The 24,897-nt window shown below is 38.7% G+C and overlaps 1 protein-coding gene across 6 annotated transcripts in view; it reads left to right on the top strand.

Annotated features, from left to right (window-relative positions):
* Positions 1-24,897, top strand: part of MAST2 (microtubule associated serine/threonine kinase 2) — a 195,984-nt gene that overhangs the window by 84,183 nt on the left and 86,904 nt on the right. The window contains exon 1 of one of the 6 annotated variants that reach the window (XM_026853587.1): positions 23,292-23,332. The exons of the other annotated variants lie outside the window; for them this stretch is intronic. Coding sequence (XP_026709388.1) covers positions 23,310-23,332 — 23 coding nt within the window. The 5' untranslated portion in view covers positions 23,292-23,309. Of the gene's footprint in view, positions 1-23,291; positions 23,333-24,897 lie in introns of those variants that run through there. 6 annotated transcript variants of the gene reach the window in all.

Here is a 24,897-nt window from a genome sequence, read left to right as displayed (position 1 = left end):
CGCCTGCCCCGGGGCGCTGCCCCTCCGCAAGGGCCATTTTAAACGTTGAGTGGGGTTCGGTGTGAGGGGAAAGGCGGGTGCTTGGTGTCCGCCCCCCGCAGGGTCGGTCCGTCCCCCGGGCGGCGGCGGGCGGGAGCCGGCTCCCACCTGGTGGCGGCCGGCGGCAGCGCAGGGCCCGGCGGGGGGAGCGGCGCGGCGCTGGGGGCAGGTGGGAAACGGACCGAACGCGGCTTCGGGGGGGCACATCCACCCCTCTCCGTGCCCTGTGGGTGCTCACGGCCCGTTTACCTACATTCCCCACCTTGCTCTGCTTCTGCGGCCTAGGTGCAAAATGCTGCTTTTAAGTGGTTCTTTCATTAGCCTTGGATTTTTTGTGATAATGTATAACAAATAATGTGTACGTTTGGAAAAAAACCAACACACAAAACCTACTCTGTTGCATTAATGCTTCATTGTGGTGATAATGTGGGAAAATAGAGGCAGCAGGTGCTAGGCACGCTGTGTAGCAGGTGGCCAAGAAGGCCAATGGCATCCTGGCTTGTGTCAGCACTAGCGTGGCCAGCAGGGACAGGGAAGGGATCTGACCCCTGTACTCGCCACTGGTGAGGCCGCACCTCGATTCCTGTGTTCAGTTTTGGGCCCCTCACTACAAAAAGGACATTGAGTGACTCGAGCGTGTCCAGAGAAGGGCAATGGAGCTGGTGCAGGGTCTGGAGCACAGGTCGTACAGGGAGCGGCTGAGGGAACTGGGGGGGTTTAGTCTGGAGAAGAGGCTGAGGGGAGACCTCATCGCCCTCTACAGCTACCTGAAAGGAGGGTGCAGAGAGCTGGGCATGAGCCTCTTTAACCAAGTAACAAGCGATAGGACAAGGCAATGGCCTCAAGCTGCGCCAGGGGAGGTTTAGACTGGATATCTAGAAGGGGTTGTTGGGCATTGGAACGGGCTGCCCAGGGAGGTGGTGGAGTCCCCATCCCTGGAGGGGTTCAAGAGTCGGGTCGCGCTGAGGGATCTGGTGTAGTTGGGAACAGTCAATGTTAGGTTAATGGTTGGACTGGATGATCTTCAAGGTCTTTTCCAACGAGACAGTTCTGTGAACCACACTGGTGGAAGTGGTTGGGATATGATGCTGATAAGGTATGTAGGACAGACTTAATTACTGCCTTATCTGTGTTTAGACTTGAATTCCAAAGTTATATTTGCTCTGGAGTGCTTATGATTTTGTGACTGCAAAGCTGGTGATTATTCAAACAAAATGAGTAACTTTTGTACCCCAAATGGCTGTGCTGTGAGTGTGTACAGATTCACCTCTTCAGCACAGCAGTACTGTACATAGTTACACCCTGAGCATGTGTTTGTGAATGGCCAGTTTTTTATTAATTTCACCACAGTCATTTATTGGTAAATAAATAATAATAAGTAAAATTAACTCAAGGTTTTAATTCTTTTCTTGTTTTGTTTTGTTTTTTTTCCCCCCCAGAAAGAGCTCAGTCTCCCCAGAAGAGGAAGTTTGTAAGTATAATTATTCTTTATTCATCACTTGGTTTGTTTTGAACATATATCACTGTTCAATTGTGGAAATTGCTTAAATGGGCAGATACACTGTTTTCTCTGTTAGCATTTTCAAGAATCTGTCATCCACTTGGAAACAGCTAGCTTGCATTTCTCTGAGACTGAAGCCTCTCTTCATTTTCTTAAGTGTAGCAGGAAAAGTAGTAGTAGTGTAAGCTTACTTCTAATTATCAGCTTGAGCTGATCGTGATACGGAAGTAGCTGTGGTGTTGAGTGTTGCTTGCACTGACATCACTGAAGTGACTCCACAGAAGTCACTGATTATTTATGTGATATGCACAACTTTGATCACTGCTCTTCAAACAGTCTGTTGACAGAAGTCTAAGTACACAGTTCCTGGGCCGTGCAGGTCAGGTGTTTGTGGAGTAGTCTGTGTAATAGAGATACTTTGACAAAGTAGGATATGTCAGGCAAAACAGGCTTTTAAAAACATGGTATAAACAAATAGCAATTTTAAAAAAATACATTATGATGTTTAAAGAACTTTAGTGAACAAACATGTGTTTCAATGATATTATGAGAGCTTAGCTTCTGCTATGCTTACAGATTTATGGTGGAAGAAATTGCATTATTGATTGCATTATATAAAAGAGAAAGCTTTTGTACTGCCTGCTATTACATTATGATTTAAAATTGTTTCCCAAAGCTTGTAGACTACAGACATGAAGCTCACAGAAGCATATAACATTTCTTCCTCAGGTTTCTGGTTCTAATGAGAAATGATTTTCAGTCTTTCAATGTAAGCTATCCCCTTTGTATAAGAAAAAGTGTTTGGAAAATGCTGTGTAATGCCAGTGATTCAGGGCTGAACAATACAACGGATCAAAAGGCCTTTTTTTTAAAGTGGGGCATGACCAGACCTTTTTGTTTAGTTGTATGACAATGGTAAACTAGTCAGGGAGTTATTTAAAGAACATGAAACACTGGCTGATTTTTAAAATTTTATTTTTAACAAGTATGCCATAAAGGCTAGCTTAATGATATTTGATAGATTTTTAAGAAAGGTGGTGCTCATAACTTGAAGATTGTGAAGGTTCTTTGAACAAATAGTGGAACAGTCAGTTACCAGTAAGTTTTTTGTTTGATATGACTTAGATATTTTTGTACGAAACTTTTGGAATAGAAATTGAGGATGCCAGATATATTTCCTTCCATCGTTCAGGCATGGAGGTGGGTATGACACAAAACTACTCATGTATTTACATTTCAAATATCCGAGATACAAATGAAGTGCTTCACTTTAGTAGTAACTAAGCCAAATGACTGAATGTTTTCTTTCTATATTGATTTAACACTTTTACTTTTCATTACTTCAGTTTTTTTTCCACACTGAGTGCCTTTTAAGCCAACATTATATGAAGAAATTTAGCAACCTGTGTCAGGAAGATCCAGGCCATAATTTTTAAGCACAAGGTTGCAGCTGTTAGTGAGACTGAAAATCTATGAAGATGTTTTCAGTTAGTTGCCTGTGTTATATAGTTATTTGATTGAAGTTTCAGGAATTACAGATTCTGTAGCCAGTTTTACCAAATGATTTCTTGTTGTTTGAAAAGTTTAAGTATTTAAGAAGTCAGTGGTGTCTTGTGCCTTGTTCATGTTTGTGTTGATGCAGTACTGTTAAGCCTATAGGCTCACTGAAAAGGGTCAAGTGGAGCTGATGTACGTGATTTGCATATCCTAGTATCAGAGTGTTTATGTGATTTAAAAAAAAAATCACTGAGTCTTTGAATCAGGGACTAAAGAAATTTATATAAAAAAATGAATAGTGTGTGTGTGTGTGTGTGTGTGTGTGTGTGTGTATATATATATATGTGTTAAAAAGTATAAATTTGTCAAACCAGCCTGTCAAAAAGGGTGGCCTGATTTAAGGGTGGCCTTGAATGCAGACTGTAGGTAGTTCTCAGTTCTTTTTGGAAGCTTTTTCTGTGCTTGAATCAAATTTATTCTGAAAAGCTGTTGTTGTGCTGTAGCTAATGAGTAGGGGTAGTTATGGATGTAGCTAGCTCCTGATTCATTGACTGTCATTCATTGACTTCTGTTCACTGACAGGAGCAGGAATTGACAGAAGGAAGAAGTATCTGGCTTGGAGCCAGAAACCCTCAAGAGGTGCATCCATTTTCTGCACAAACTACAGCCTTTGTGGTAGTTCAGTAGCAATTGTATTATATAGTAATATGCAGCCACTCAGCACTTTTCTGTGTGCTAGCCTGGAGGCTGGGGTGCATTTACTTCTGTAAAAAGATCGTATTTGGGGAATAAGTAATTATTTTCTAGCCAGCCAGAAGTAGAATGAAGACTTGATTATTGCAGCTTGCTAGGCATTGCTTTGGTTGATTGTTGATTTAGAAAGACTTTTGACTTTGGATTAAGTAGAGTATTTATCATGGCTGAATGGAGAAGGGCAAGCTCTTCCTGACAATGCTTCTAACTTTGATCTGACTCTCATTACTTCATATTTGCCTGGGTCAATCTTAGTAATCCCTATTTTTCTGCAGGAACTGATTGTAGGCATGGACAACAACAGTTGCTATACTTGTTTATGTTAAAGAAAAGGAGTGGAGTTAGATGTCTCTATTTTTGGCAGGAGAGTATGAGGAATTTTGTCACCTAAAGAAAGTGTTTGGTAGAAGCTGAAGAGAACGAATGGTGGGATGAGCCTGTGTTGTCTGTTGATTAGTGACCCTGCTTCTGTATTAGCAGAAGGGAGCACATAGCACACCGTAAAGGATGGCTTTTTCCTTGGGAGATCTTTCAGTCTAAACTTGAAATAATCAGCACAGAGTGAGCAGATACGTAAAACAGATGAGGGAATTGTATGCAGGGTGACATTAAGAGGAACGCCTGATTGTTTAGATACCATTTTGTTGTTAATGTGCTTAAAGCGTGTGTGTTTCTGTAGGGTGGTTATGTTTAATGTGCTAAAGGAAATTATACTCAACTGAGTTGTAGACTGCTAAGAGGTTGAATTATACAAGTATGAGAACAGGAACAAGTAGTTGTATTCTCTCTCTGGTGTGGTTCAATAATCAGAGTTCAAAGTTTTCTTTTAATAAATTATGCATATAAATGTATTGGTTATGTTTTTTCCATGCTTTGTTCACGCAAAGTAATTACCATTCATGAATATTTTCTTTCATTTGAAATAGCAAATGTGAAGTGATAGACCCAAACTTTGATCTCCATCCTATTAGTGGAAGTGGTTTAATTATTTGCAGTTATTACCCTGTTCTGTTGTTTTGGTGCTACAGTATGTACAGAGATTTTTTTTTTTATTGTTGGCTTCAGCTTTCAAATGGTTTTGATGTGCACCTGCGTGTAAAGCGCACTAGAGACGTTCCAGACTTGAAAGGACAAAGGTGGGGACTGCACAGCAAGATGAGGCTCATGATGAAATGGTCGTGTGTGTTCATGTGTGTAGCAGCAACTCTGCATCCAAAAGAACAGGCTGTGAAGTGCAGATTTTCATTGTGGCTGCAAAATGTGCAACACCATTCTGGAGCTCACTGTTTGTTCTGATTGCTGCCTTGGATAATCAGCAGGCAATAAATCGAGTTGAGGTTGCATTTGAGCCATGTGGTTTCTTGTTCAGTACCCCATTTTTAATAATTCAGTTGTTTATAACATGAACGTTATTGACCCATTTAGCTTTTTTATGAGAAATGTGGGTTCATATTTGAAATCCTCATGGCTTCTTAGTCAGGGTTACTAGCTTGGGTTGCTGTAATTTTTGTACTATCTAAATGTAAAATTTTCTAAAAAATCTAAATCTAAAAAAATGTAAAATTTGCTAAACCAGTTTTTAATTTTGGATGCAAGTTATTTTTGTTAATTCCTTCCTGCTATCAACCATCTGTATCAAGTATACTTCTAAAGTCTGTACAAATGGAAAAAGAACATGGTAGCATAAGAAACATGAAAAATAATTATAATCCAGAATAGATCCAACATGAAAAATAATTATAATCCAGAATAGATCCAGTAAAAACACACATTTAAATAAAATATTACAAACTGCTTAGTGGTGATAGGTGCTGATAAGAAATAGTATTTACCTCAAGTTTTTATGTCTATCTTCATGAAATGTGGTAAGCAACATAATAGTGTTTGCTAAAGACATATGAAAGGCTTTTATGGTGGTCTTTATTCCTTCTAATCTCTTTTTCAGGCAATTTATGTCCACTGTAAGGCTCGTTTTCTCTCCCTCCATTTCTGGACTCCCCTTCTACTTATAAACCTCTGAAGGTTCTTAGTTTCTACAGCCCTAGACATTTCATAGGGTGTTTAATTAAACAAGTCGTCTTCATAATTTGTTAAATTAACTCCCAGCTTCCTGACAGTAAAATAAGACACAAACACACCAAGGTATTTCTTTGGGAGCATATGCTGAATACCAGTTTATATCAGTGTCTACTCCTATTCTTTTTAATGATTGGACTTTGGAAACAATAACAAGCTTGATGGCAGGAAAAAAAAAATTGGCCTTTAGTGCTGGTTTATGTCTTTATCTTGCCATGCTCAGGTGCTGTGGGAATTTCCTCTGTATCTGCAGAGAAATGGAGTATATCATTCTGTTTCTGGTGGGTAAGTGTTTCTGCTGGGGATCGATCGATGCTGTTTCCCTGCCAGTAGCAAGTGCTGTGCCTCAAGTGTGGAGAAGTCAAAGTGTTAGAAATGGAGGAAAAAAAAAAAATGGTTCTGAAAGGAGTAACGAATTTTGCTACTTTTGCGCTCTGTTCTGTCTCGGATGTGGAAATAGAGTAAGAAAGAACGCTTCCATTCGGTGCTTTTTGTTTGTGATACTTTTTATAGATGGGGAGAGAAAGAGGTGGTATTTTCTAACCACTCCATCCTTCTCTGAGCTGCATAGAAGCAGCTCACAAGCAATAGATCAAAAATAACCTGGTGCTCCTAAGCTGATCTGTGGGACTGGCTCTGAAGGTGGAATGTGGTGAATTATTCCTGCAGGGCTCCGTAGGAGTATTGCTATTTGTATATTAGGCTTTAAAAATAATTTGTAAGCATTGTTTCTATAAAATAAGTGATTTAGTGAATAAAGGGGATTTTAGTGTTCTATATATACTGTAATTCAGAGAGAAAGAATTTATGGAGTTTTTCATCAAGGATTTAAAAGGGAAAAAATTCTTTTTGTGAAGTTTTTATTGTCAAGTTTCCACTACTTAATGCAGTTTCTCATTTAATAAGTATAATAAAATTATACATAACATACAAAATTTCTACCTTTTGTTGCTTGCTGCGCTTTCTTACTCTGAAGGCACGGTGTGAGAGGGGGCAGGGGCTCTGGTTGTTTAAGAAACAGCCACCCTGGGCACCCTGGCCCTTACTTTTGAGACTGGCAGTTTGTTCTCCTGATGGGACACAGCTGTTGAGAGGTGTAGTGTGGGGCACTTCTGCTGTGATTTGAATCACGGCAGGATCTGGAGATAGGAGTTGTAATCTGGAGCTTGACTTGGTTGATGAGTACTTGTGAGTAGCAGACTTTACCTGCATAAAAGCAGTCTAACATTTTTCTAGTCTGTCAAAGATAAATATTTGGATTTTTTTGGGGGGGGAAGTTACCTTCTTACAAATACGTATTTAAAAAATAATGTGGACATTATTTGGGGGCGGTTTTGTTAATAGCATGAAATTGATTTTGAGCTGTTTCAAAGTGCCATTTGCAAACAAAAACGCAAGACTTGCATTGTGCAAGGGAACGCTGTCTCCTAATGGAGGTGTTTCCCCTCACTTTCAGCATTTGGCTCCCTAGGCTGCTGTGATTGCTGTTGCTCTGTTTTTAGTGCTAGAATCCATAAAGTTGGTGGCTGAAATGCAGCTTGGGAGTTACAGGAAGATGTTTTAAGGTTAAAGTTGTGTGTGTTCTTAAGGGGATTGATTTCGGAAAAAGGGATGGTTCCCGTGTTCCCGCGCTGGTCAAGAGCAGCTGCTCTTTGCACCGCTGATGACTCTGCAAGGGCTTTGGGTGGGAGCAGTGACTATTCCTATCACAGTGTGAGTTTTCAAGCTGCTGTGTGAGATTTCCGCCAGAATCCTTTCAGGCGTACCATCGCTCCCTTGGCTCGACGCTTTCCTTTTGATTTGGCGAGAGTAACTGATTCTGTTCCTTGAAGCCCAGGAGAAGTTTGTCGCCGATTTGCTGCGGGCTCAGCCTGAGTGTGTCAGGACTGTATTGCTGGCTGCGTGACAGGTCAGATGGCTAGTTTGTGTCCCGGACTTTTATGCATCTTCGTTTTGTACTGGGGAGCTTAATATCCTTTCTCTGGATGTTATGAATAGACTCGTGGAAGATTTTTGTTTTAAAATAATTAGGTTTTTGACGTGAGCCATGTGATTAATCTGGACCATTACTGAACTCCTGAGGTCTCTGTGACACTGGGGTTACGTGAAGAGCTTGGAATTGCACTGATTGTTCTGTGCTCTGCCTTGGAGTGATAACAGTGGGCTCTCCTTCCCGGCTTTAAGCCTCTTGTGTTGGGAAGAAACATAGTACATCAGCACAATGATGAAACGAAGGAAACAGAGGCTTGGAGCCCCATCTCTGCGGATCCAGTAAGGAGTGTTGTGAAAAATAAATTGCACTTAAACATTTCAAATTGAAACTATGAAGAAAAAGAAGCCAGAATTTTCTGTGCCCAATAGACATTGCTTTTATTTGTTAGAACCTTCTTTTATCTGGCATGCTTATTTGGCTGTACACAAAATTTCTTCAGAAGCTTTAACATTTTACTTTTGTGGAGCATTTACCCTAAAGTATAGCCAAAAAGGAGCGATACTTAAATCTTTTTAAATGCGGTACATTTGGGTTAGGTTTTGTACCAGACATTAATTAGTGTAGTAAAACTGAATGTTTGTAACTGTTTAGTTTGATCACTCTTCAGATTTAGAAAGAGCTTTTAATAATCTGCCAGAAAGCTCTCATAGGGCTCAAATCTCCAGAGACCTTTTATATCTTTATTATCTTTAAAAATTAAGAGTGCTATTGAAAACTGTTAGATTTGAAGCAAAAAAATCTTTATTTACATTGCCACATGCAGTTTTACAAATGAAATTTAAACAAACAATTCCTTTTTAATGCCTGTGTCCTTTGTAAATGCTTTGAAATCTACTAATGAAAACTGCTATTTATGAAGTTTGTAATCATATTTATTATTTCTAGTTGGTAAAAATAAGTAAATTGTAGATTTAATACTATGTTTATGAGTAGAGGAGTTTAAATGAATCTATCACATAGTGAAGGGAGGAGCAGGTTAAAGAGACAGGCTTAACCTTTTCTGTCTGTGGACTGTAAAGCTCATCAGCTGTTTAAGCAGAGATTGCTGGTGGGGAGGATTTCCAATATGTGAAGGTTTAGTGATAAGTATTTGGATTCATTAGAAAATTTAAAGCAAGGAGTGTTGACAAACATGCTTGACTTCAGGACTTTCAGTGTAAAATATCTGAATACCAAACAAAACTGACGTATGCCCCACATTCCCCTTTTGCTCACTTTTATGTTTAAATATGGTAAATAGAAACTTCTTTCATCCCTCAGTCAGAATCAAAGTTATAATTGTAAGAATACAGTGGCACTGGTTTGTATTCTGACACGTAAGCACGCTTTATAATACCAATATTTGTAAGTTAACTTTCACTTTATTTCTAGTGAAGGACATCTCATCGTGTATAGTTCAATAAAGTAGGTGTTAGAACCTTTTTTTAATGTTTATGTAGAAGTTTGTTTGCAGCTTTTTGGAAAGCAGCTACTTTGAGAAATTTTCTGTGCTCTCTGTGTATACCAGTGTGTGCTGGCTGCTAACCCTGCCAGAATTGTGTAGTTTATAGAACTGAGCACAGAGCTGGGAACCAGTGTCCACAGCTGTAATCCTGATGCTACAGTGGATGTGCTATGGATGAGTTACTTAACCCCTTTGTGCCTCAGTTTCCCCATTGCTAAAATTAGAATGAAGACATTTTGCAGTGCTGCTTTCAGGCTTCATTAGTTGTTGTTCTAAAACACTGTCAGTGCTAAATGTGGTTTTCTAGTTAATGGTTTGTGTAATTCACATTCTCACAGTTACGTATTTCTATTGTTGCCACAGCCATGGTGTGGAACCATGGCTCCCAAATTGTGAAGGCTGTGATATGAATGGTCCATGTCTGTTACTGGTGCCATTATCAATTTGTTATTTTTTCTCAATTAAAAGCTTTACATTAAGGATTGACAGTAGTGCGTATTCCAGAAAGCCTGGGTATCACTACTGAAAAGGATTTGGATAATATCATATTGGAAGATTTTCATAGTGGAAAAATAATGTAGCAGAGATATTAAATTGACTGAAAAATACATTTTGGTTTGGATGATAATTGAAAGGATGACTTTTGACCACTTAGTTGATTGCATTTATTAAGAAGATATAAATTGTATTTTGGAAGTAATATTTTTTTTTTTCCTGTATTGAAACAGAAGATGTGATACTGACCCTGATTATTTTTCTTTCTACTGTGATACCTTGTCAGAATCTCCTCTCCTTTGTACTCCCACTGCCGAGGAAATGATGTTCATCAGCACATGTTCTCTTCTACATCTGCTCCAGGTCTGCAGCATCTTAAATTCCCATTTAGTGCTGACTGTGCACTTGTTACTTCTCCTCTAGTATTTTACCTGAACTCACAACCCCAGAGCAATCCGTCTAGTCCATGCTACAGCCATCCTTTTCAGTGGAGGTAAGGAGAGGTATCAATTAGGAATTTCTAACAGTTTGGTGTTGGTGTAATCGCTGATAAACTTAACAGCTTTATAGTTTGAGAATAATATCTAACAGAAGGGAACAGACTTGTAGTCATAAGTTACTTCCAGCCATTTGGTGTTCAGGTTGATGTTGCTTGTTGGTACAATTTTTTCTAGTTCATCTGTAGTAAGGCCCTATGTTGGGAAGAAGATAAAATTAAGGAATGGAAACCTGTCTACGTGGGCATATATGCAAATTCTTGGCTGTACCTTGTGCTAGCTTCCGAGTACTGTGCAGTAAAGGAACCCTCACAGGCGTGGCGGATAGAATGAAAGCCAGTTTAAAAGTGAAACAACCTAGAGTGGTGTCCTTAAAAAGCCTTGCCTAGAATAGTGGGTCTGTGCCAATGTGCTGCACTCTGTTCTTTTCACATTAGTTTCTTACAGAAGTTAGGAGGCTGAAGTCTCTCTTCAAACAGGGTCTACAAAGGATAATGAGTAAAATCAAGCCTGTTGTTAGCAGACTTAAATATGGGCTACATGAGTTTGTAAACCAAAAAAAAAGTCCAAGCCAGCTCAGTTTGTATTAAAGCATTTGAGATACTGGCTGATGTATTTTCCCCTCAGGATTAGCTCTTCCTAGCACATTGTGCTATTATGGAATGTGAATGGCCATCAGCAGCCCCAGTGAAAACCTTCAGCTTCTTCACAAAGAGGAAATTTCACCTAGTGAGCTACTGACAAAGGCTAACACAAGCTTGGAGATCTTTATGTGTGTGGTTATGAAATTGGAGCTCAGTGGTTACCTACTTAAAACTTGAGCCAGCATAGCCATCAGAGGGCTGGTTTTGAAGTTCAAATGCTGCATCGTGGATGCAGCTGGTCAAATTTCAGTTACTCATCAGGTGGTAATGCAATAGCCCCTGAATCTCGACTGTTATTTCAGAGGGAGAGTGCTCTTGCTGGCCAGCTCTGGTAGGAGTGACCAGAAAATGTGAAGTTGAGCTATTTTAGTGCTCTGTCCCTCTAATGGAGAGTAACATATATTACATCTGTTGAGTGGAAATCAGGTTGTCAGCAAACGAAAGGGATGTTGCGTGTGTCTGTCCTTAATGTGCACTGCCATGGACAGAGAGGTGCTTGCCCTGCGTGCCTGCTGCTTTCCCTGCACGCCGGGCAGCACTCAGTGAAAATTCTTAATAAGGCACTCATTTTGGCAGCACTCGCAGTGAGAGGAAAAGCAGTGACTAAAGAGGAGTCTCCTAACATTTTAATGTCAATGTCATCAATGTAATTTTCAATAAATTTTGTTAAAGGCTGGTGTTGGATGATGTCCTTTACAACAAGGGTGATTAAATGCTGTTTAGCATTGGGGCTAATTAACAGACTGGTAAGTAGCAGTTATATATCAAAATTAGATTATTGTCAAAGTCAGTTGAGAACTGTTCTTTTTGGAGAGGCGATCTAATGATTATTTTCAAAAAAGTTTGTTTTTGGTTCTTGGCTGCTTTTTTTCTCTGAGAGTCCTTCAATCTTCAGGCTTTTGACATGGGTCAAAAGTGAAAAATTTTCTCTTTAAGAATAGTTCATATAAAAGTCATAGTGTAAAATTATAGTCTCCTGTTACTATGGACTCTCCGTGATAATATTTTTCACATATGGGGACCTTTCGACCATCTGCTCTCTAAATACTGAATGGTTGATGATTCACAGATGCATAGCTCTGTGTAAGAGCTTAGGTCTACTATAATAACTTTTTATTTTTGTCTTTGTTGCTTTCACCTGTGCAACTCTTGATCCTGTTTTATCCTGTCTTTCTTTGTTGTAGTTTTGTTTACTTGGTTACGGTACCAGTGAAAGCCATTCCTGCTTGCTTAGAGCAAAAGTTCATCTTGGCAAGTTAGTACCATCATTGATCTACTGAGCTTAACACCTTCAGGTTAGCCAGGTTGTGGTTCATTTCCATGGCTATGCAAGTGATATTAGGAACTGATGGAAAATGTAACCAGAAAAGTCTATGCCTTAACATTAAATCTTTCTAATTTTTTACCATCTGTATATTGTGTTTGCAAGTATCTACACAGGTTTTCCCCTTCTTGCCCATTTTTCGTGGTGTGGCTGATACTTTTACATAGATGAACAACTGTTGGTGCATATGATGCCATGTGTTCTACAGCTAGAATTCATGGCTTCTTGAAAGAATTGTTTAAGAGAGAAAATATTTCCTATATAGCCTTTGAACAATTGAAAATAATGTGAACCTTTCAAAAAACGAAAAGATTATGTGAAGTGGCATGATTACAATAAAAATAAATTGATAGCACGTGAAATTAGACTACTATAGTTGATGCAGCCGTGGGTCATGTATCTTTAGGAAGAAAAGACAATGATGTCCAAAATTAAACTGAAGTATTTGCTCTCATATTTGGGATCTGGCTTGGACTCTTCTGGGGGTAGCAGGGAAGTCAAATTACTGAAAAATGAAATGGGGCCATGTTTTCACAGCTGGTCCTCTTTACGAGTTGGCAAGTCTTTGTACACCCATATTTGTCCTTTAATCGAAATATAGATTTACAGAATTTCTTCATATCAAGTTTCTTAAAAGATGTCATGAATTAATTGTTGTAACTTAGAACTGATGGGCTTTGAGATTAAAGGAACATGCGTTTCCCTCTGTTCAAAAAAAGCTACACTTTTTGTATCACCCTCAGCAAGATAGATATAAACTAGTTTCAGTACTTTGAGAAACTGACTCATTTGTTTGTGGTAACAAGGGTGAATGTGTTCAAGTGTTGTGTTTCTGGCCTCACTGGGTGCTGCAGGTGAGGTGAAGCCTCAGTGCAAATTTGCTTTATCCTAACAAATCAAGGAAAGAGTTGCGTTCAGCTGGATTATTCAAGGGATATTTTCTCATGCTATTTTGATTCCACAAATTTATGCCAGTTGTGGAACATGTTCTGTGGATATATGGTAGAGATGATTTTTGTGGGACTGTTTTCCCTTGGGCATTCTAGCCTTAATAAAGTCTGTTGATAATACGTATTAATTTTTTATAGCTTTGAAGAATAGTTTAATGGGTTTTTTTCTAGCCTGTACAAAATCTGGTCACCAATTCTGAAGGCAGTGGTGGTCAGATCCTTGCTGTCTTAATTTAAGGAAAACAAAATGGGAAACCTAATGTTGCTTCAAAATACTCAGTGTTTGAGCACAGCACATAATTACTTGATCAATGTGTAATTACAGTTATGGGGTTTATATAATTAGGATTTTATGGACATCTGTGATATAAGGGAAGAGCTGCCGATGTCATCTACTTAGATTTGTGCAAAGCATTTGGCGCTGTTCTGCATGACATCCTTGTCTCTAAATTGGAGAGACATGGATTTGATGGATGGAGCACTCAGTGGATAAGGAATTGGCTGGATGGTCGCACTCAGAGAGTTGCTGTCAATGGCTTGGTGCCCAAGTGAAGAGCGGTGATGAGTGGTGTTCCTCAGGGGCTGGGGCCAGCGCTGTTTAACATCTTTGTTGGTCACACGGACAGTGGGATCGAGGCACCCTCACCAAGTTCACCGACCACACCGAGCTGTGTGGTGCGGTCGACAGGCTGTAGGGAAGGGATGGCATCCAGGGGGACCTGGACAGGCTGGAGAGGTGGGCCCGGGCAAACCTCATGGAGTTCAACAAGGCCAAGGGCAAGGTCCTGCCCATGGGTCGGGGCAATCCCAAGCACAAATACAGGCTGGGCGAGGAGTGGGTTGAGAGCAGCCCTGAGGAGAAGGACTTGGGGGTATTGTGGATGAAAAACTATGAGCCATCAATGTGCGCTTGCAGCCCAGAAGGCCTTCTGTTGTCCTGGGCTGATCTGGGAGCTGGAGCACTTTCCCTGTGAGGACAGGCTGAGAGAGTTGGAGGTGTTCAGCCCAGAGAAGAGAAGGCTCCAGGCAGACCTTATAGCGGCCTTCCCAGTACTTAAAGGGGGCTACAGGAAAGGTGGAGAGGGACTCTTTATCAGGGAGTGTAGCGGTAGGGTGAGTAGTAATGACTTTAAACTGAAAGAGGGTAGATTCAGATTAGATATAAGGAAGAAATTCTTTACTGTGAGGGTGGTGAGACACTGAATGAGGTTGCCAAGAGAAGCTGTGGCTGCCCCCTCCCTGGGAGTGTTCAAGGCATGGTTGGACGGGGCTTTGAGCCCCATGGCAGGGGATTTTGAACTAGATGATCTTTAAGGTTCCTTCCAACCCAAACCACTCTATAATTCTATGAATGTGTTAATTTATTTACATAAAAACCCTACTAGGAAACAAGCATTTAATCAATAACTGCAGTAGCAAGAATATATTACACATACGTGTTCAACAAATGTACAGGGAGGGTTGCCTGCCTTTATTTAAAGACTTTTTTGTATAAGCTGTTGTAATGGATGAGGGAAAACCTATATTTAGAGCTATGGCTTGTTTCAGTGCATCAGTGTGATTTGGCGTGCAGTGCCCTCTGGAAACCTGTCCTGTTGCACTAAACCAACGGGCTTTCCGGGCAGTGCTGGTCAGCTCACCTTCACCAAAGGGTGGGGATGGAGACACCCACTTTGTTTGAATGGGGTCTCCTGTTAGACTGTGGTGGTTCTTATGTTTTGAGATTGCTGGTGTGTCTTGATAAGGGCCTTTTAACTCCAGTCCTCTACTTCAAGACAGGTACAGAAATCCCTTCCATAGTATAAGGATGTATTCTTGGCATGCACGTCCCCAGATTACCTGTATTTTGGGCTTTGAAGGCTGCATATATTTTACACAGCAGGACAGAACCTGTAAACAAGAGAAGTGCCATATTTTTAGGGAAGATAAAAAGCATTTCAGAATTCAGACTTGATGAGGTTCTTTATATTTTTATTTGGAAATACCTCAAGGCTTGTCAAGAGTTGGTGATAGTTCCCTATCTCTACTTAAATGTCCTTTTAGTTTAAAGTCACTTGATACAGGTTTAAGAATTTATTTTAGCTAGAATTTCCTATTTGACAAGTGTCAGAGGATTAATGAAGAGGACTATATTCAGCTTGAATGACATTTGGAAATTGTTTTGGTTTTGCAGCAGGTGATACCCTCCTGGTTCAGTGCTTGATTTGGTACAAGTTCTGCTTTCTTAAATGTGCTAAATAATTGGTCGGAGTTGACTGCAAAACAGTATAATGTCAATTTTGGAAACACTGTAGATAAGTAATTCAGGAATAATGAGTAACAGAACAACTTTATGAATATATCATTATGCATAATCTGAAACGGTGAATTTTGAGTAGGTAATCTTTTGGCAACTGAATTATAATCTACCTCTCACATTGAATGAATGAGTGACTTTCCCAGAATTCATTTATTTTTAAGTGAAAATTTTTCTCTTTATTTCTTTTCTTTTATACCAGTTATTATTCCTGGGAATATTTTTTCCCATCTAGAAGATGGAGACTTCTAGGGGAGGGATGTATTTGTGTTACCTAAAATTTGACAGGCTCGGATACCTTTTATCTGTCTTATGCTGATCAGAAACCGTCGGTTAGCTTGCCGCATGGTTGGAAATACTGAGGCATGGTGGCCTGAATGGTGTAATTTTTTTCATGTGAAGGCATTATGTAAATGATAAAATCCCTGTGTCCTCTCTGGAGCTGCAGCAGCAGCAGAGTTAAACCCATGGGGTTTGGAGCCTGAGGTGTGAATTCTTGCCTTGTTCCAGGCACACCGTTTGGCTGCCCTCCGTGGGACCACTTGTAAAGCACAACCTGTTGATTTGACCTGGGAAATCGGAGGCTCCCAGAAGGGAGCATGTACTTGTGACTTCATGAGTTGAAGGGCTTTAATGTTTGCTAGCCATTTATAAACCAAGTGGTTTGTAGCTGGTTTTTCTGTATAACTGTGTTTGACGGCTGTGAGCTGTTGATATGCTTGCATGTGAGCTTGGCTCATTTACTACCCCTGCACTGTTCAAAGAATTTGGGATGGTTGGGACAATGTAGCAACTCCTAGTGAGGAAGGAAAAGCTTGGAAGGTCCTTGAGAGACTGTATTAATTGAAGCTTTCCTTTTTCTGTCCTCCACAAATAACAGTGATTTCCTCAGATGATAGTAGTGTGCTCCATTCTGTACAAAACCCTTCCACATAGTCTCTCCCTCAAAGACCTGTTGATCTTGAATACAGATACAGAAATAACCCATGTGCTGAAAGATTCCTGGAAATGGAATAATTCTGAGAAAGAAATATATATTCTTAACCAGGCAGTCATGTGTTTATTATTATTGATAGACAGTCCCATGCATCTTCCATAACTTGTTTTTAATTGTACTATGAGGCAACCAGGTGCTATTTTTAGTTATGACATGGAAAATCCGTGAGTGTGCAAACAGGCCCGTTAACATCCCATACTGAAGGACTGATAGTAGGATGTACTAATAGCGATTATGTAGTCTCAATTTAACAGACTAGAGCTGGGGAGAAATGGAGTTATATGACACATCTGTTTCCATTAGCACAGGACTATTCCTGCCCATGAGTAGAAGATTCCTTAGATCTGTTATCTTTAAAATTTACTGTTTGAAGCCATGAGTTGCAATTTCTAATTTAGACGGATAAACAATTTAGTGGATCAAAAGCTTAAGGAAAGTTTAGAATGTTACAGAGATAAGAAGATTTCAGGGTAATGTTGCACCAGTTTTAAAAACTGTATCGTGTTTCAGCTGTGTCACTGTCCTGAGCTATGTTGAACTTTTGTCTCAAATTTAAGCTCTTGTTTGAATACTCAAAACTGTACCATGCCAGAAGGCCTGCAGCAGAGCTTCATCTTCTGTAATAAATACATCCTTTGGTGCTTTCTTTTCTATAGGCTGCATCCCCTTTTTTTCAGTATCTCTATTCCTGTTTTTGTTCGTTCATCTCAAATATGCTTGTTCTAGTCCTCCAAGTTTTCTCTTCCCCTCATCTACTAAAATTTTTCTACTTTGGCGAGTGGTTATTATTCTGTCATTCAATCCCTTGTGTGGTACTTGAGAGCATAATCTCCTAACCTAGTTTACATTACACTGTCATTATGAATTATTAATGTTCTAAAATAAAATCTTCAAACAGTAATCTTTGCTGTGGTGAAAGAGCCCTGTGTGCTTTTGTTTTCCTTCCTGTGTTTTGTGCCCTTTTCTTTCTTTAGACTTTCAGGTCTTTAGAACAGGGATGTTATTGATCCAGCCGTCTGGGAAAGACTTGTTGTGCAGTGAGAGCTGCATTGTCACATCTCTGGGCTGAGATAGGCATTTATTTTTATAAAAACTAAAAACTAAAACTAAAAAAAAAAAAGAAAAAAAAGGAAAAAAAAAAGTTGTGGAAGTAATATTTTTGATTCTATTAGAAGACCTGCTGCACACGTAGAAATGATAATGTATGTCTGGGTTACAGCTTGTGTGAGAAGGTGAATATTGGTTTTTGTGCTCCCTTTTGTTCCTATTTTTGTTCTGTCATTCTCAGTTTTATTTGTCAATAGATAAAAAATTAAAAATAACAACAGAACAGGTCAAATCATAATTGTCAGCAAATTTTTAGGGCACAAAGTTCAACCAAAAGAAATGATATAAATCCTTATCAGCTTTTCTCCACCCTCCATTTTATTGCTACTTTTTGTCCATTCTGCTTCTGAGAATTTGGAAGATTCCAAAATCATTAAACGTCCAATTTCCTGAGTGAATCAACGCGCTAATTTCAACCAGAACTATTCCTTTTAGTCACAAGTGTCTGCATTGCCCTCCCAGAGAACTTGCAATTAATTTGAACAAAATGGAGTTGATTACAGCTGCATTCATCTTTGGCATAGAGGAACAGCCCATGGGGACGTGTTCCAGCCTGCACCCCATGGCTTAGTGTGCGCAGCCTCCTCTAATACCAAGATGGATCATAAAACTGTGACCTGTCGCTTCTGCAACTTTCCTCTTCTTATTAAAGATAAGGGCAGCTGCAGACTACACAGTAGAACGCCACAGTCTGTTTTTTACGTACTGTTGTAGTAAGTGGTCGGTATTGTGAAAAGTACTTTATTTATTAATTTTGCAAGTCGTGTTTTCTCTGCAGAAAGTACATTCTTTGGATGGGCAGGTGGTGTTCAATTGGGTGCATTATCTATGCTGTCTCAGCTTATCTGTTTGTTTAGTAGTTTGTGTGTCGTACCAAATAATTTGACGAGCTGAAATATTATTTGCTTTTATTACTAGTTGCATTTTTATGGGTGGTGTAGAAGCCTAAATTTGATTTTGCTAGAAAATAATAAAAAATTGAATAAATATTGCTTCAATTTTGAAATTTTTTTCTTAATCTAAAATCTGTATAATGCTAGATCTGCTAATTAAAGTTGGGAAGAAAAGTGAGTATAAGGTGAATATTCACATTTATCAACATTTAATTTGTTCTTTATATCTGAAATGGTTTAAAAGGTCATTTGTGGGGTGGGCTACGTAAGTAATTTATTTTAAAAATGAGCTTTTCTGTTATAAATTTTTGTTTCTAGCTATAGTATTTATATTTATTTGTGCCACTTTTGTTACAGTAGAGTGTAGTAAGATTTATCATGGCAAACTTTTCAATTTTGTTTTTTAATATTTTAAACCAAATGTTTCTCTGGAGACTGTGGAAATCAACAAGCATTCCCTATCTGTCTATTCTGTATTTTATTTCAAAGTAGAGAATTCAGTTTGGGCCAATTTATCCTAATTTGTTAAATCTCCTTCTGTCTTCCAGACCTCTAACATGTATGTCCGTACTTATATATAGGTGGACATATATGTTAGAAGTCATGTAAAAAATAAATATCTTTGTTAGAAGAGTTTCTAAGTATTAAGTATATTTTAGGAAACATTACCTTTGTGGGTTTCCCAGAACTACAATAAAACAGTTTATAGAGATGTATCAGTCTACAATTACATAAAAATCAGTGTTCTGGGGTTATTCTTATATTCGTTCTGCCTTGTACATTATATATTTTTCTGAGGCTCACAACCTTGAGTGCTTGCCTGTTGGCTGATGATATGTTATCATGGCTTTCCCAGGCTTTAAGATTAAAAGCTAAGCTTTTACTGTGAAGATTCATATTGTTCCAAAGGAATAACTAAAATAGGGACCAGTTTCTGTTACAAATTCATGGCCAAATTAGGATGTAGTTGTGCCTTTAAAACCACATGAACTTTTAACTTTTTATCTCTTTTTTGTTTGTTTTGGGTTTTTTTTTTTGTATACCAGCACTCATGATGTTTCCCAAGCATGGTTTTGATTTCTCATGTCTCTTCTGTACCATGGCTTATTTTGTAAAGTCTATTCTTATCCCATGCTCTAACTTCATTAAGAATTTATGCTTGAAAATGTAAAATTCATCCTCTTAGTCTGTTCATTACATTAGCATTCCCTGTGCTCCCAGAATAACTCTTCTTAGCCAACATCCTACAAAATAAGCTTTTTGTCTTAGAAAAGCCATGGTAAATGCAAGGGCTTTACAATATCCTCAACATTTCAGCTGAGCTTAAATGTGTTAACCAAGAAATGGGGAAACAAGCTGTGGAGTGGAAGGTCCTGCACTGGAGATTCAGGCTGGAGCAAGCAGATGGAATTATACCTAGAAACAAATCAACTGCCAGAGCTCATTTTAGAGTTCAGGCTTGATTTGGTCTTCTGGGTAATAGGCTGTCAAACAGGTGAAAGCACTCCTGGCTAGCTGGTTACCACGTGTAGCCCTGAGCCTGGAGGCACCATGTTGATCCCTGGCAGGGTGTCTATACAGGTTGCTGCCACGAGATGGGTGTTGGAAGTTTGCCGTCTTGTGTAGGTGAGCAGAGCCCTTTTTGCTCTTGTGAGCTAGTAGTTGTGATCTGAGTAACAACCTCCCCTCTAATTCACCCACCTAAATACAGCTCTGTTCCCTCTCTTTGCTTTGTTCATTTTGCCTTAATTACTTGCGTGTTGTCTTCTTTAATTTTAACCATCCACTGGTAGTTTTTCAGTCCTCAGTCCCTGTGAAGACAGAGTGTGCCAGCCATCTTTGCTGCTGCTTTTCCTCCTAATTTGTCCATTAAGATCTCTGCTGTCGTTTCCCCATAAAACAGAGGGTAGTAACACCTGCTTTTTCAGTTCTACTTTGCTGCAGTGATCTTGTTGGAATGGGATATGGAGAATGTCTATCAAGGATTGTGTGTTACAATTCTCTGGAATATATGTTGTGGGAGAATTTAGCAGTTGCCCAGTCTTGTTACTTAGCACAGGGAGCCAGAGGTAGAAGAATTCTGCAAAGAGCTGAAGCTGATGATGTACTGTGCTTCATGGAGAGGCTGATGAAGGTTGGAGTGGCAGGAGAAGAGATTAAAAGATCTTCCTGGTTGCAAATGCTGTGGCACAGTGAATTCATTAACACTGTATTACAGGGTAGAAAGAAAGTTTTAAGTGCATAGTGATAAATAATACATGATAAAGATGAGACATTCTGTAGAGGCATCAGGAGGCTCCATCTATGTTTTCCTTTGGATTTGGCTGGTGAAGAGGAGGGAAAATCTTTGGATGAGCATGTCAAGGTTATAGCAGAACTCAGTGATGCTGTGTTTCTTGAAAGTGTTACTGAGTGTCTTCAAGAATATTGTGGATAAAATGTTAGAAGATTTCGGTATAAATATGAAGTGAGGTTTTCAGAACTAATATTCAGTGTTGTTATTTTTCAAATAACACTTCCCATTTTTTATGGCATTTGAATCACGTATTGAAGTTACATTTGATTAAACCAGACAACAGACATTTGAATCATACATGAAGACAACAGGTCTAAGGAAACAATGCAAGTTCTAGTAACTTATTTAAAGAGGATAATTGACCTTTCCATGGCATCTGAGCCCAGTCATCAATTTTGTGAGCTTGAAATAATGTTAAGCTTCTGTTATATTGAAGTTGCCAGACATCTTACTAGTGTTATTTGGGAAGAGTTGTATGAAATGTTAGCATACTACTAAGTGATACTTCTGTAAATAGAAAGACAAAGACAGAATCTTTCTTATTAAATATTCATAGGATTTGGGGCACAATTAACTGTGTTTTAGCAGTGCTTGCTTCTCATTACTATTTGGTATTGTTTTCATTTAGAAGATACTAATTGTGATGATAGAGCAGTAGTTAACATCCTCTGTATCTAAGCGAGTACAATTTTGTAAGAGTTGTTTTAGGACTATGAAATCAGAGCAGTTGCTTATGCTTAAGCTGTGCAGTGATATTGCAGTGAATTAGATTGTATTTCGGGCTGTCCACTGTGGTGGTAACCCCTGTTAATTCAGTAACTGTGCCGGATTAAAGTTACATGAGATGTTGGCAGCTTTTATTCAGTTATATGAGTTTGCAGTGCCTGACAGCTAGTTGAGTAAATGTTACTGATCCTTTGAATCATTACCTAGTGCAGTCACTATGATGTTCCCTGCATGGGAAATACACACAAGAGGGAAGTTTGGTGGTGGTTCTCCCCAGAATTATCTGACCATCAGGTCTTAGTTTAATCTCAGATAAACGTGTGTTTGGGAGCCCTTTTACATAGAGGTAGGAACGGAAATCTGCATGAACCACTGTAGTAGAAGAGTATGGCTCCTCTTTAGTTCTGTACTGGCTTGGTGGTTTCTGCCAAAAACCGAAGAAATGTGAGATTGTATAACCTAGAAAATAAAGACAGAACAAAAATGGACCTTAAATATATGTTCAACAATGTTTTCTGTCAGACTGTTACTTAGATGTCTTGAGATTGCAGTCTGCTCGAAGACAGTCTGTTCTTCATTTGCGTAGGTCACTGTTCAAATAATAATGATGCCCCAAATAGCTCCACACATATCTTTCATGTAATTTTCTCTTAAAGGAACCCTGCTTTTTTTAGAAGCATATAGGAAGAACTTTTTTCCTTTCTTTATATTGAAAGACCAAAGTTTTCCACTGGAGTTTTTACACATTACACAGCCTTAACTATATTGTTAGTGGCATACAGTAGATACCTCTTCAGATCATCTGCATTGATCTACACTTACTTAAGGTAGAATAATTTTCTGTGCTAGTTGGGTATACCATTTAAAGTTTAAAATAAAATTGATACTCTCCTTATAGAGAAAGAATATATTTTCTCTTTTGTGACTCCTCCAAACATTAATTTTGCTAATAAAATGGTTTTAATTTCTGGAGAATTCTACAGAATAACTCGCGGGTTTTAGGCTATTCAAAAAAGTTATATGACTATTAAGAAAAGTCTGAAACTATCACATATTTATGTGCCACTTAATACAATGTAACCATTCAAGTGATGGAAAGAACCTACTTCTTTCTAATATTCAAATTAGTCTTTCAGCTGGTTTCCATTCTAAGTTTTCCTTTACCATAACGTTACTCAGGAAAGTTATCTTAATTTGAAAACTACTGGTTTACTACATTTTTCGTCCTGGTTGAAGTATTAAAAAAATATAGTCAAGAATATTTTGTGGGAACTTTTTTGATATATAGTCAACTTAAAATGTAGTCAGTCACAAGAGTTTTGACCTTTGGGATATTCTTTTTCAAAATGACCTCAGTGATCTCCTTGGTAGTACTTCAAACTTTACAAGGAGTACAGCTTACTTTTAAAATGACATATTTTGTTTAAAAGAAGATGGTCTTATACCAAGTGAATTTATTTAATAAGTGTAGCTGCTGTGAAATAAGTCCAGAAAGTAGTGGGTTTTGTGTGAACTGTTTGCCTAATTACGTTCTCATTTAATGTCAGGCTTAATTAATGTTCTTACTTTGGTAATGGTAAAGATGAGAGATTGGGGTAGTCGTTGACATGGACTATTTATAACTGTCCAGTGGATGTGGTGTCATTAGAAGGACCCTGAAAACTACACATTTGGTTGGTAGAGAAATACTCCATCATCAGAGGAGCTGCCGAATGTTCTGCAGGTGGTCTTTTCTGAGGACAATTTGGGCATGAAGTGAAGAAAGTACATTAGGGAGATTGATGGAGACTGAATATCTTGAAAGGTGAGTGGAAGAATTTTATATAGAAAGAGGTTTCTTCAGTCTTGGAATAGCTCAGGATCAGGAATGCACGAAGCTGTATTAATGTTTTTGAGTTAAATAAAACAGAAAACTCATCTTGTAACCTATTTGCATGTGTGCTATTTTTCTTGACATGCTTTCTGATATGCTGAAGGCTGTATTTTTGAACTAGTGGTAAGTTTCTAGTAATCCTGCAGACAGAGTAATATAGTTCCTTAGATGGATTTTTGTTACTGTAGATATAAGAAAATCCTTATGCTTCATAAATTTGTTACAACTAAAGCACATTCTCCAAATGTTGGCATTGTATTTTAAGACATGACATATTTTTAAAAGATACCTGATGCGTTGTTCTGTTTTTCTAGCAAAAACTGCATCTCCAAACGTCTTCATCGTCCAAACGTGTCTTCACGGTTTTTTTGGTACTCTGAATTTCTCTGTAGTTTATGTTTGGGGACAGTCCCAAAATGAGCACTTTGTGGATGCTGATTTGCAAACATATTTTGCTATTGGCATGTGGAACAGGCATTTTGAAAAGCAGGAATATGAAGCGTTAAAGAAATTTCTGGTGTTTGTGAACCAGTGTTATATAATTCCAAAGTGCTTTTTGCAGTTCCTGGGTAAGTGCTCTGCAGAACCACATGGAATAACAAGATAGGTGGACGGATGGGTTTCCAGTGATAGCAAACACCCCATTCCCTTGCCTGCTTGGGGTGCCTGCTGTTCCCAAGGACAGGGTTTCACTGGGTTAATGCTGCCATAGAGCAGTCCCTCGCTCATGCCCATGGAGAGTGTTCTCCTAAAATGGCTTCTCTTTTTTGTGTCCTTCCTGTAAGAGACATGAAAGTGCTGGTGCTGAGTACAGTGACTGAGTGCTGTGTCTTCATCTGCTGGGTTTTCAATCACTTTTGAAAAAAGCACGATTAAAATAAATTTAGAGGTTTTAGCTGGTTGTGATCTTATTTGCTAACTATACACAGTCAGGAATATCTTTTTGTTGTGATGCATTTATTTCGTTAGTTAACTGAGCACTTTTTTCCCCTCCATTTTTGATTGGGAATTTCAATTCATGTTTTAGCTGACAGTAAATCTGAGTATTTTTATACTTTTTCAAAGCTAGAGTTTATTGGAATGGGAAGTTCACATAATATCCTGAATATAATGCTACAATGCTGTTCATCAGTTTCTACACTTGACTGGTACATGTTGTTATGTGGCTTCAAAAAGAAACGTGTTTATTCTTTCTCATCAGTAGTAGACAGTGGCAGAGTTTTGTCTAGTTGTACTCCTAAATTAACTTTATGAAATCAAACCAGAATATGATTTAGATTCATTTGATACAAATGTTTAAAAGCGGTAGAAGAGATGGTTGTGTTGAGCAGAGATTCGGTTTCTGCAGCACGCAAAATCACATTTCCCTGGTTTGAAGCTCAGATGGAAGGGCATACTTTGCTGAATCAGATACTGCGATTCTTGATAAATGTGTGTATTAAAAATGTGCCATTACTTAATGGAAAGTTATGAAGGCCATCTAATTCTTTCATGTG

The sequence above is a fragment of the Athene cunicularia genome, assembly GCF_003259725.1.
Source record: "Athene cunicularia isolate RWA chromosome 8 unlocalized genomic scaffold, athCun1 chr8_part1, whole genome shotgun sequence".
NCBI classification, from domain to species: domain Eukaryota; kingdom Metazoa; phylum Chordata; class Aves; order Strigiformes; family Strigidae; genus Athene; species Athene cunicularia.
This window is presented reverse-complemented; position numbering and strand designations above follow the sequence as displayed.